The sequence below is a fragment of the Urocampus carinirostris genome, chromosome 11 (genome assembly GCF_059441175.1).
Source record: "Urocampus carinirostris isolate Australia breed hairy pipefish chromosome 11, RoL_Ucar_1.0, whole genome shotgun sequence".
Classification (NCBI taxonomy): Eukaryota; Metazoa; Chordata; class Actinopteri; order Syngnathiformes; family Syngnathidae; genus Urocampus; species Urocampus carinirostris.
The window spans coordinates 8722323-8736253 of record NC_142359.1 but is presented as its reverse complement, the minus strand read 5'-3'; the positions used below and the strand labels follow the sequence as shown (position 1 = coordinate 8736253).

The following is a 13931-nucleotide window of genomic DNA, read 5'->3' as shown; positions in this document are numbered from 1 at the left end:
GCCCATTTCGACTGCACGAAATCCACGAAAAGTGGAATAAAAGAAAACACAACGAAGACGAGAGGAGGCAAAACAATGCGTTATTTCACGTCAGGAATTACAAATTGTACTAATAATTACTCTGGAAAAACACACGAGCTGATTACACGTTGTAAACGCGAAAATAGCGGTAACAATATTTGATTCTGGAACCGTGCATTTCTATATCACTTAGCAAAAAAACAAATTGTAAATATATAAAAAAATCAAACTTTCTCCGTCTTTTTTCGTTTTTTTTAAAACATAATTTCAAATTGTGTAAAATTGTACACCGATCTTAATGTCAAAAGGTAAGCATGTATGACAATATTTTATTCTACAATTCCATCTACAAGACAATTAAACCCTGAAATGGTTTATCTCTAAGACTAATAAAGTCATGTTTTTAATAAATTAATATTTTAACATGTTAAACATTAAGTGCAAATGCTGAATACCTACCAACACTACTTATTTCCGCCCCTTAAAACATCGATCTTTTTTTTTTTTTTTAAGCACTTTCAAATTTAAACAACAACAAAAAAAATCTTGCCTCAAGACGAGTATTTAAATCCTGCTTTCTTTTCGTTTTTCTGCGAAAATAAACCGCTCGATTAATCTCAATCGAATTCCGTTTTGGTAAAACATTTGCCACTTCCGGTTTTAAACAAGAACATGTTTTATTCTATTTATATATTGATGATATGAAGATAGATTGTTTTTGCCCACGAATAAAGAGTGCGCGACAAAAATCTACTACTTTTTAAAGTCAAATGATTAGAAAACACAACGCTGTGTGTGGAGACTTTAGAAAAGACCGCACCCCCCCCCCCATCTCAACCTTGATAAACTAATTTTATGAATTCCCAGTATATTGAATGCGGCATAAAATTCCCCTTCAATATTGGCTAGCGTCAACAGCAATCTGACCAATAGGACGCCGCGCTAGCGTCTACTACTTCCGCGTCCACACGAGAGCCACTTCAACTACAGCAGGACACGAAACTTCTCCAATTTGTGTTTTGAATTATCTCAGAAAGCGAGACCTCAAGATGGGGTTATTGACCATTCTCAAGAAAATGAAGCAGAAGGAGCGCGAGATGCGACTACTCATATTGTATCCTTTTTCCAAAGGGCTTGCATGTTCCTGCAGTTGGTATAATAATGCTAACGTTTTGTATTGAATTTTGATGATGCACGAGACAATCGGGATCGATACCATTATTTGGTTTACTGATCCATTACCATACCTGTCAACATATACGTTCTCCCTGTATTAATACGTTTTTGATCATTTAAAATGATCTACGTTATAAAAGGTAATTAGTACCGATCTCGTCTTGCCCATTTTGGCTTAAATCCGTATCGTCTCGGTCATCAATTTTAATAGATAATATCAGTGGATGAAACTCATGACTTAAAGTTGCTTCCCCATTTTTCACAACTTGAAACCCAATAAGACGACGAATTGCAAGAAAAAACATTGTTGCAAAGTATTAAGGATTGATAATCAGAATGTATAACAGAAAAACGCAAAAAATTTAAGTTTATTATAAATCTATTTATAACATTCATTGCATGAATATGACATCGCTGTTTTCCATCTGCCATCAGTATGTCCCTGTATTTACTCATCTTCATTCATGCCATGTGGTCGTCTGCTACAGTGGAACCTCGGTTCTCGACCATAATCCGTTCCAGAACCCTGTTCGAAAACCGTTTTTGCCATTAAAAGTAATGTAAAATCCCTTTAATCCGTTCCAACACCCCGAACGCTTACCATGAACGTAAACATGAAGCTAACCCAGGCTAATCGTACGTTCGCGTTAGCGTAATCTTCCGTACGAAAGATTACGCTAACATGAACGTGTACAACTAAAAAAATCAGGTCGTTTACACGTCATTTAGCACCCGGGTCTCCACAAAAAGTGGTGAGCGGTTAAAGGATAAAGAAAAGAATTATGAATAGGATTTCTTACCTTTGTGGTGCTCAGCAGAAGCCATGCTGTATGTATAGCTAGATCGGAAACTCGCACACCTTCTTCATATTTTGCTATTATTTCTTTCTTAAATGCATTAGTTGTACGCACTACCCTTCTTTTTTCACCTGTAGCAACTTTGCTGCTTGCACCGACCTTCTTCGGAGGCATAATTAGGGGCTAAAACACTCCGTTCACCGATATCTAAAGCGAAAGCAAAAAGAAGTGCGCGCGCACGTCATAACAGTTCTTCACGAGGGGTGGGGGCAATCTACACCCGTACGCCGCTCAGCATCGCACCCTAGCGTACCGGCGTTCGAACTCCGATTTTTTTGAACGAAAAGCGAAGCAAGAATTTCTCGAAATTTTTGGTCGAGAACCGATTTGTTTGAACTGAGAGGCGTTCAAAAACCGAGCTTCCACTGTACAAGCCAAGTGAACTTCTCTTTCCACGACGCTTTTAATGTACGTTTACATTATGTAGCGACATCAATTTTGTTAGCTTCTTTTGAATGTTTCCTCTGGGGCTGAGGTTTTGGCTTGATTCCTGGGAAGGATATGTCAGAGTGCAGTTTCCTCATGCGTGAGAAGATAAGCAGGACATGGTGGTTCAGTCTTTGAGCATATTTATTCTTCAACAGCAAGCAAAACAAGAACACAGCTCCATTCGATACAACATGGCGATCAATTTGCAAAATGAAAAATGGTGCGTCACACAATGGAAAACGTCTTACCGCAATACCACGGGTAAGAGCGCTATTAAATTGACAAATCTTAACAATTCCTTACCACTTCTCCATTTTTCTTGTGTTCTCTGCACGTCTACTTTGGAAAATGTTATGCAAATGCACGACCTTATAAGGCTCGGGAAAGTCCGGAAGCACAAAGTTATTCGATGCAGGCTTCTGATTGGCTGCCGAGTACACAAATTGCCAAACGAACAAAGTTCCGAAATTTCCAAATGTACGGTAATTCTGAAATTTCCAAAACGAACGAAGATTTCGAAATCGGAATAAAACGTTTTATTTGCAAACAAAACAAAAAAAAACAAACATTTTTGTTTTTCTCCTTGAGGAAGTTGTTGGCCACCCGGGCGGAGACATTTTGTAAGTTGAAAAAAAACGTCTGGGCAGATGCTATTTCAGACACTGCTAATATTGTCGCGCCAAACTCTGAAATTATCCTATCAAGGGCGTAGTTTTGTCATGGACGGAGGGGACATGCCCCCACCAATATCAAACATTTGTTTTGTTCCCACTAATATGAGATCACTTTTTTAAAAAGTGCCCCCACCAAGATTAAACCCTAGTATCCTATAATAAGATACATAAAATTGACTGCTATCGGGGAAAGAATTAAGAAAACGACTGAAATAATTGTTTATTATATTTATTTGGTAAATAAAATCTACTCGTTGACACAAATTTTGTTTTTATTCGAGATTACATACTCGCCAATACTACCGTTTTATGCGTTAGACCAGTGTTTCTCAACCATTTTCGAGCCGAGGCACACTTTTTTTAGTCGAAAAAAATCTTGAGCCACACTCTGTCGAAAATGTTAAGATATTAATTAAATTGTTTCTAATTTTAATAAATGATCATGTCGCCTAAATTGACAGTGTAACATTTTTTATCATTGTTTGTGAATCTGGAGGTAATACAGGTTATTTATTTTGGTTAATAATTTTACAGTAATTTGGGATTTTATTATAGTTATCACTTTAATAAGTTTTACTACATATTTATTTTCTTTTTCTAAAAAAAATAGTATAAAAAGAATTCTTAAAATGAGCAAAAAGATATGCCAGTACGACTTTTTCTGTTTGTTTTTTTTTCCAAATAAGAAATTATCAATCCAAAAGCAAAATTTTTATCCTGATTAATTGTATTATTTCTATTGGAGTGCAATACTGAAAAGCTTTATCAAACAAAATAACTTATAACATTTCCCTGTCTACCTAATAATTAATATTGAATGGGTAAAATAATAGGAAACTGCTGCCGAGTAGATGAATGTCAAAATTTTTTGGCTGACCACTGGAATAAACGGAAACATACTAAACAATGGCATGCTTTTTTATGGAAGGATAATATCGGGAAATTTCCTGCGGTTTTGGAGAGACCGTCGTTGGGCGTCGCCCCAAAAAATACGCAGAGAGGAGATATGGCGGAAAGGGAACCCGCTTTATTGCATTCGGGACACGTTCAAAGTTCTAAACATTCAACATTGGCTTTTATAGTGTTCACAAATAAAGTTAAGATATCTCGTAAAGGTCATCCGCCCCGGCTCCCTGATCATATCAGCTTGTGACCTCTTGCTACAACGTCATCCCACAACCTTCACCAAATGCCTACATACTTAACATTAGTTATTATGCACATTCTACAACAGCGCCAAAAGATGCTGAACATTGGCGTACCTCTCCGGTTTGTTGAGTGGACTAAGGCCTGGTTCACCAATCGTACGGCACGTGTGAGGGTTAATGGGACTACGGGATGCTGCCGGACGTTCAAAGAAGGCCTCCCCCAAGGCTCGGTATTATCTCCACTCCTTTTTACCATCTACATCAACGACCTTCTAGATTCTTTCGAATCATCCACCCTCGTCTCCGGCTATGCTGATGACTTGGCGCTGGTCTGAAGCGGCCGTAATAAAGAAGAAGTGGCGGTGAGACTAGAGCAGGGGTGTCAAACGGGCGGCCCGCGGGCCGGATTAGGCCCGCTAAGGGATCGAATCCGGCCCGCGAGACAAGGGTGAGGGGAGCGCAAGAGAAAAACAGGCTGCAGGTTGAGATACGTGCCAAAGCCACGTGCCTCGAACAAAGACACTGTACTTGTATTTATTTATTTATTTCTCTCTCTCTCTCTCTTTCTTTCTTTCTTTCTTTCTTTCTTTCTTTCTTTCTTTCTTTCTTTCTTTCTCTCTCTCAATTTTTGCTCCCTCCCTCACTTTCCCCTCTCTCAATCTCCCCTTTTCTCTTTTGCTCTCTCTCTCTCACTTGTTTTTTGCTTTCTTTCTCTCCTGCTTGCTTTTCGCTCTCTCGCTTTTGCTCTCTCTTTTTTTCTCTTGCTCTCTCTTTCACTTTTTGCTCTTTCACTCTCCCCTTTTCTCTTTTGATCTCTCTCTCTCTCTCTCTCGCTTTTTTTCTCTCCTGCTTGCTTTTCGCTCTCTCTTGTTTTTTTTGTTCTCTTTTTTTCTCTTTCTCTTGCTCACTCTTTTTTCTCTTTCTCTTGCTCTCGCTTGCTTGCTTTTTGCTTTCTTTCTCTCCCGCTTCCTTTTTTGCTCTCTCTCTTTTAATTTTTACTCTCTCTCTTGCCATCTCTTTCACTTTTTGCTCCCTCTCTCCTGCTCTCCCCTTCTCTCTTTCGCTCGCTCTCTCTCACTCTCTCTCACTCTCTCTCTCTCTCTATCTCTCCCTCTCTCCCTCTCTCGCTTTCCCCTTTTCTCTTTCTCTCTAAACTACTCGTCCGGCCCCTGAGAGAATATTTGTCCTATCGTGTGGCCCCCGAGGTAAAATGAGTTTGACACCCCTGGACTAGAGTCAGAGGCGGCCAAAGTCAACCAATGGGCCACTATTAATCATCTCACCCTCAACACGGCGAAGTCAGAAGTCGCCTTCTTTTCCATGGACGCTGCGGAATCCTCTTGGTGCCCAAACATCACTGTAGGGGGTTTGAGACTCAAGATGAATCCTACTCCCACTTTCCTGGGGGTTCGATACGATCGCCGACTGACCTTCAATGAGCACGTCCGGCACTTGAGCCAAGTCATGAAGCAACGATCCAATCTCCTGCGACAACTGACCGGCACGTCTTGGGGATGGCGGCCCTTGGAGATGCGGACGATCTACATTGCCACCGTCAGATCGCTCGCTGAATATGCAGCTCCTGCCTGGGCGCTCTGTGCCTCCAACGCCAATATCCAGAAACTGGAGAGGGCACAATCGGACGCGGCTCGAGCAATTACGGGCCAACTTCAATCTACTCCCATCGACTATGTCCTCCATGAAGCCCAGCTCCCACCGCTCTCCTCCCGACTTCAGCTTGCCAGCCTTAGGAAAGCTGATGAATGGTTCCACCTCCCTCCCAACGATCACAGGAGAGTACTCCTCCAAAAGCACGGTCCTAAACGCCTCAAGAGAGAGGACTGGCGTAATTCCACAACCGCCATTTTATCCTCTCTCAACCTCACGCCAGTGGACTCGGAGTCTGTACATGACCCTAATATTCCGTGGCCTCTGGCGCCCCCACCACCCATCCATTTCACCCCCATCCCAAAGTCCGCATCCCCTGCCCAACAACTTGCCACTGCAGAGGAAACCCTTGCGGATCTGGGCCCAACTGACTTGTATATATTCACCGATGGTTCCACCCTCAACGGTACGGAGAATGGAGGAGCTGGAGTGGTCATCTTTAAAGGCAACACACTAATCCACTCCTGGCATGTGCCAACCAGACCTTTAGCAGTTCTTTTCAGGCCGAAAAGTCTGCCATGATCGCTGCAATCGCCTGGCTAGACCACAATAACGACTGGTCCTCAGCCTCCATCATCACGGATTGCAAGTCCCTCCTCCAAGCTCTCTCCAACCCTAATATAACAGACCCCTCCTTCCTGTCCCTTAACTCCTCAATTGCGGCCTTCTACCCATCCAAGAGCATCCGGCTTATTTGGGTCCCGGGTCACTGCAACCTCCCGGGTAATGTCTTTGCAGACGAGCAGGCTAAATTAGGCTCGGCCCTCCCTCAACCTACCGCCCCGCTAGACCCACAAACTCGGCTCGCCATTATTCACAGGAGCTGCAAATCCCCCCCATCTACCCACCCACGTCTCATTTCTCTTACCTCTTCCCACCACAACCCGGAGGAAGAATCCCAGCTCTCAAAGAAAGACCTTGTCAATCTTATACGATTCCGGCCCGGTCATCACCCCTCCCTCCGAAGATGGCAACATTTGACGGGGAAATGCGAAGACGATCGGTGCCGTCTCTGCTGTGAGGACGAAGAATCGGCCGAGCATCTCTGGCACTCCAGTCTGCCCGATACCACCGCCAGCTGGGATTCTCCTGCGGAGAACTACGGAGCCTCCCACAAGCGAGTCTAGCGCTACTGAGGATTATCCTTAGGCGCCTTGAGTGACTCAACAACAACAACAGCGGCACACTAGAGGTCTCCCGGCACACTAGTTTGCCTCGGCGCACTGGTTGTAAAACACTGCGTGTAATATTTGTCCACTAGATGGCACTGTATTGTCTAAAGCAAAAAAAACTAGTCTATGAGCCCAGCCTAGCAGAAAGGGATAAACAAACATGGCCGCGAACACTAGGTAGGGACTCCACTATGTAAAAGAAACACAATTTTCTTGGTGATAATTGATTTATTTTAGCCTAGAATTCATATAATTGTTTTTAACTGATAAAAAGGCAACTGTAATTTCAATCTTTTGAGTAGTTTATCTGGTTAGTCTCTCTTCAAAATAAAGCAGCCAAGATTTTCTTGTTTAAATGTGAAAAATCTGTAGATTTAAAGAAGTGTTTGTAGGGTTTATTATCACTAATAAGGGGAGCACTTGGCTGAGGTTGACAGGTATGCATTTTGAAGAATTTTGTTTATTTCCTTGACCTGACTCGTGCAGAGGTTTGGACAATGCTGGAAAGACGACCGTTGTGAAGCGATTGAACGACGAGGACATAAGCACCATCCCGCCGACTCTGGGCTTCAGAATCGTCACGTTGGAGCACAGAGAGTAAGAACTCTTCCCGGGTCATGGTGATGCACGGGGTTTGAAGTCCTGAAAAGCTAACAAACCCATTTCCGTGTTTAAATACGAGTAGCTTAGAGGTACTTCTAGGAGTATTTTTAAACCAATCTACTTTTTACTTGAATAGATTTGTGAAGAAGAAACTGTACTCTTATGTCATACATTAGGCTACATTGAGCCTGTTACTTGACATTAAGTGACAGAAAAATTGGATTCTAGATAGTAACATCTTAAATGAGCAAAAGGTTTGTGCGTGCATTAAGACAGCGACTTTATTATAGTGATTAAAGTCAACACGAAAATAAAACCGTTAATTTTAGTTTATTAAATCCCTTTTTATTTCAGCAAGATGAAAGGATGAAAAAGGTGGCTGAGATTACCAGTTCATATTTTTAGTGGTGTTTAGTATCGAGTTACATTTACTCTGGGAAATTTGCTTGAATAAGCTCTGAGACATTTTGTACTTCTAGTAGTAATTTTAAATGCCTTTACTTTTTACTTGAATAGATTTGTGAAGAAGAAACTGTACTCTTATGTCATACATGGCGGCAGTAGCTCAGGAGGTAGAGCGCTCGTCTTGGGATCAAGGGATCCCAGTTCGAATCCCGGCTCGTCCGTGTCACATGTCGAAGTGTCCTTGGGTAAGACACTGAACCCCTAACACCCCCAATAAGCAGGTTAGCGCCTTACATGGCTGTAAGGCCGCTATTGGGAAATGTGGAGCACATTGTAAAGCGCTTTGGGAAGTCATTGACTTCAAAAGTGCTATATAAATGCAGATCATTTCATTTTTACATTAGGCTACATTGAGCCTGTTACTTAACATTGAGTCATCTGAGTGGGAACACACAGAAATAGCAAATTTTTATTCTCGCCTGATTTTTTTTTTTTTTTGCATTCAAACGCCAGCTGAGTGTAGCATGGTCATCTTAGCTGGAAAACAGGTGGCAGTACCTGGTACCTTGTCAATTTTGATTACAATCTGAAAAACTAAACGTTGCATTCTACACATTTTTCTGAGAGTAAGTATAGTTGTTTCCAAAAGTGTCCATCTGGAGACAACCAGTTCCCAGATCTAAAACCTATAGAACTGTGTATTTTATTTTGGAAAATTATTTTAAACATTTTGAAAGAGTCGTAAATGTTTGACTTCTCTTTCTGCGTCTCGATCACTATTGTGCACACTTGCTTGTGATAATGGTGTTTAAAAAAGACGTTTATTTTGGGGTGTTATTCATAGACACTCCATACATCTGCATATCGTTCTTTTCTGAATGTCTTTGGCTAACGGATGTGTGAATTCTTATTTAAATTGGTTACTACTGGCTAAAGATATTCAGAGCTGAAGGACGCCAGTTTTATCAATACAGGCCCCTTAGGATGATGCAGGCTGTTGACCATGAAAAGCCTTCAATTGGTTGAGACAAAAAGGCAGTGGCTAACTGTCATATAGGAACTAATTTCACGAGTCTTGTTAATTTGTAAACAGGAATTATGGAGAGAATCAGATGGATTACAACAAGGAACGTTTAATGATGCAGAAATGCTTTTAGGCGGATTTTTTAATATATATTTTTATACATGTATCGGCATTATCTTGTGGTATGGAGTAAATATCCCACACTGTTATATTCACTCTATGGTCCTGGATGAGAATCATTTCATTAACTGACTATCAGGGGACGTTATTAGTGAACTATCCCGGCTTTATAGTTTTCGGGTACCCTGTTTCAGACTGATAGATGTTTCTGTGATGACTACATTTTGAAAGGGTTTCTATGTAAGCATATCTTAAATGTCAAGCATTTAAGCTTTCCAATGATACAGTATGTCACAAAGGTGAGTACACCCCTCACACCTCTGCAGATTTCATCATAATGTTTACCGTAAATTCCGGACTATAGAGCGCACCTGATTATAAGCCGCACCCACCACATTCTGAGAGGAAAACCGATTTTGTACATACATAAGCCGCACCTGTATATAAGCCGCATGCGCCCACATTTAAACATGTAACACAGACACAAAATTAACCCTAACCAGACTTCAAGTCCCGCGATTGAAACTACATGTCCTTCATTAAAGTCCATAGTCCAAAAATCACAGCCAGCAAAATGAACGGAAAATGATACCGGTACTTAAGGTTTGATACAGACCTGCAGAGTCCGGGTCCCGTTGAAAGTAATCCAAGGAAAAAAGTGTATATTTCCAAAGGTAAGGATGGGAAAAATATATCAGATGAACACATTTACTCACGCAACTCCTTTTTCTTTAACCAACTTTTTACCCCCTCTTCTTTCCTTGTCTGTCCCTCACCTTTAGCGGTCCCCACTTCAACTCGGCACCCTGCGTTTGTTCCGCCCCTCATTTTGGTTCATCCGTGCAAAACATATCAGAATAAGTGTCCTAAAATAAATACAAATAAATACATTACAAAAATATACAGTTGCAAATACATATTATACATGGGTTACACATATTTACAAAGAAAGACGGTACACCGAGAGTTTTCAAAGCTTTAATAATAATAATATAGCTTTGACAGGGCAATTAATGGTAGCAGCACTCGAACGCCGCTAGCGGCCGTTAGAAAAATTACATAAATTGGCCGCATCACTGAATAAGCCGCAGGGTTGAAAGTTAGGGAAAAAGTAGCGTCTTATAGTCCGGAATTTACAGTAATTAAACAACACTATTGAAAAATCGCTTTGACACAATGAAAGGTAGTCTGTAGAAAGCTTTATATCAGTACAAATTAATATTCCCCCTCAAAAAACTAAAAAAAGCCATTAGTAGCTGAACCCCTGGTAGCAAAAGCGAGTACACCCTTAAGTAAAAGTTCTTAAAGTTCAATATTTTGTGTGGCCAGTATGATTTTGTAGAACCACTTTAGTCCTCCTGGCCGGAGATTTCACCAAAGCCTCACAAATTGCCACTGAAATGCACTTCTACTCCTCCACGACTGAGCTAGGGGATATTTAACATCTTGTCCTCCACCTTCCGCTTGAGGATGCCACAAAGGTTTTTTATTGGATTTAGATCTGGAGACATGACATGCCTCTCCTTTTAGCCCCTTTAGAAAATCCTTGGTCATCTTAGAAGTGTATTTGAGGTCATTGTCAGGCTGGGACATTGCTCTACGACCCAGTTTCTGGAGGGAGGGGATCATAGTCTGCTTTAGTTTTTCACAGTGCATGATTTGTGTTGGCATAAACAATGCAACTCCCCAATTCCAGTTGCACTCATGCAGCCCCAAACCATGACATTACCGACACCATGCCTGAAGTTTAGTTTGTACTCCTCACCTGGTTGCCACTACATGCTTCACACGATCTGAGCTAAATAAGTCTTTGTCTCATCAGACCAGAGGATATATTTCCAGTAACATCATAACGAAATCTCTGCAGAAATGTGAGGGGTGTACTTTTGTGACGTACTGTATGAGGCATGACTTACTCCAGTGACTGGTGACACCGCACAGACATAGGCGCCTCAAAAGTCTGATGGCCTGGTTATGGGGTGAAATTTTGAATTTTTGCACCCGTACCCCTAATAGCTGGGATCTTGATTTTGTAAATTGCGACTCTAAAATGCAACTCAATATACAAATCCTCTCAAACTCGTATTGCCACTCCTGCCGTTTTAGGTCAACAGTCTTTACAAATTGTTAGGGAAAAAAAACTATATTACAAATGTAGCGTTTACCAAATTGTTCGAATTAGTTATCTGACTCCATTAACCAAACACAAACTTCATTCTCCTAACAATGCATGCTCGTTTCTTAACAGGAACATGAACAAAGATACCTGGCATTTTCACACAGGGCAGATTTATTTTCTTAAAGAATTTAACTAAGTGAATTCAATCGAATTTAGCCAAATTATTGTCGAATTAGTGTAATTAGTCTGCATCGAGCCCCCCTCTCACGATGTCTCTTATGTCTCTCCTTCCGTCTTTTCACACGTCGGGGCGCCGGCCACCCCCCATGGGCGGGCCAGGAAATCCCCACGTGGCCCCCACCTCGTCTGACAGGGGCGGGTCTGGTGCCAGCTTCACCACCTCCTTGCCGAAAGGCGCCGCCATGTCTAAAGGAATCTCACATCAGCTCAAAACAATGCTAAGCGTTTATCAAAACAAGGCCTAATTCCCCTCGTCAGTGCCCAGCTATCAAAATTCAGCCTTTTCTGTGAAAAATCTTCATTCCATTCAATAACTGTAATTTGTAAAATCCCTTATAGTCAATTAAATAAAATATCTTTCAACATCCTGGGATGATACTGTGATGAGGCCTATAAATGGCGCACCTTCCCGATAGCGTCAGTGTCCATTTTGTGTGCCCTTGTAGCTACAAGTTGAACATTTGGGACGTAGGAGGGCAAAAGTCTCTGCGTTCTTACTGGAGGAACTACTTTGAGCGCACGGACGGTCTGGTGTGGGTGGTGGACAGTGCCGACAGACAACGAATGGAAGACTGCAAGCAGGAGCTTCACAAGCTGCTCATGGAGGAGGTACTAACAATACAGCCGAACCTCGGTTCTCGACCATAATCCGTTCCAGAACCCTGTTCGAAAACCGATTTGTTCGATCCCAGAAATCATTTTTCCCATTAAAAATAATGTAAATCGTTTTAATCCGTTCCAACACCCTGAATGTTTACCTTGAATGTTTAACGTAAACATAAAGCTAACCCAGGCTAATCCGCCGTCCGCGTTATCGTAATCTTCCGTACGAAAGATTACGCTAACATGAACGTGTAAAAATTTAAAAATCAGGTCGTTTACAAGTCATTTAGCACCCGGGTCTCCACAACAAGTGGTGAGCGGTTCATTGGAAAGGGGGCTCCGTTCCAACACCCTGAATGTTTACCTTGAATGTTTAACGTAAACATAAAGCTAACCCAGGCTAATCTTTAGTACGGAAGATTACGATAACGCGAACGTACGCACTCACGCATTAATATGATATAATGAAATTGTGTGTTTAATTGCTGTTAAAAATGTTGGAAAAAAATGTTAAAACGTCATATTGTCAGATATAGCGAAATTGTCTCATCTCATTAGCTGCACCGCTTATCCTCAGTAGGGTCACGGGGGTGCTGGAGCCCATCCCAGCAATCATCGGGCAGTGGGCAGGGGACACCCTGAACTGGTTGCCAGCCAATCGCAGGGCACACAGGGACAGACAACTCACTCGCTCATTCACACCTACGGACAATTTGGACCGGCCAATTCACCTGAAATGCATGTTTTTGGAATGTGGGAGGAAACCGGAGTGCCCGGAGGAAACCCGCGCAAGCACGGGGAGAACATACAAACTCCGCACAGGAAGTCTGGAGCTGGATTTGAACCCACGCAGGAGGTTCCCAAGACATGAACTCTGCCAGCCAGACAATAAATGGGATTGTATTTGATATCTACGGAAATTCTACTTGCAGCGGTTGCTTGGTGCCACATTGTTGGTGTTTGCAAACAAGCAAGATTTACCGGGGAGCTTGTCAGAATCAGCGATCCAAGCGGTAAGGCATTTTTCTGTATTTCTTTAAAATCATCACACACACAATTGTTTGTCTGCAGGCGTTAGCTCTGGATGACATCAAGAACCACCACTGGTGCATCATGGGATGTAGTGCAGTGACAGGCCAAAATCTATTGGCAGGAGTGGACTGGTTGGTGGATGATATTGCCGCCAGGCTCTTTAATGCAGATTAATGCATTATACTCGTCCCAACTGAGGACGTCCTTTTTTTTGTGGCCAATTGTTTTAGTACCGTGGAGCATTAAATTATTTGATTTCAGCACATTGTAATCAATGTTTCCCTCTAATATTCCACAGTCGGTGTGCAACGTTGAAACAACAGTGAGCAACAGCAATCCCAAGTGTGGCAACTATTTATCAAAAATGTTCAAAACTTGACATTTTGCTGAGTTTCCGGCAATGCAAAATTATTTTTCACTTTTGAATGAATTGACTCATGGATTATTGCAAACGGTATTTATTTTTACAATTCTTTCACAAGATTTCCATTTTTTTCCCCCTTTGGGGCGGCAGTAGCTCAAGAGGTAGAGCGCTCGTCTTGGGATCAAGGGATCCCAGTTCGAATCCCGGCTTGTCCGTGTTACATGTTGAAGTGTCCTTGGGTAGGACACTGAACCCCTAATACCCCCAATAAGCAGG

The 13931-nt window shown here is 41.9% G+C and overlaps 1 protein-coding gene across 4 annotated transcripts; it reads left to right on the top strand.

Annotated features, from left to right (window-relative positions):
- Window positions 1-77: 77 nt before the first annotated feature.
- Window positions 78-13551, top strand: arl2 (ARF like GTPase 2). Of its 4 annotated transcripts, none has more exons than XM_088348335.1 (6): window positions 78-329; window positions 1055-1135; window positions 7632-7742; window positions 12103-12265; window positions 13192-13272; window positions 13331-13551. In XM_088348335.1, exons 2-6 carry the CDS (start codon window positions 1071-1073, stop codon window positions 13463-13465), a joined length of 555 nt encoding a protein of 184 aa, XP_088204461.1. In that variant the 5' UTR covers window positions 78-329; window positions 1055-1070; the 3' UTR covers window positions 13466-13551. The 4 variants fall into 4 exon arrangements, with proteins under 4 accessions (XP_088204461.1, XP_088204462.1, XP_088204459.1 ...); XM_088348336.1 differs by having other exon boundaries at window positions 142-169; XM_088348333.1 differs by lacking the exon at window positions 78-329 and having other exon boundaries at window positions 816-1135.
- Window positions 13552-13931: the final 380 nt, after the last annotated feature.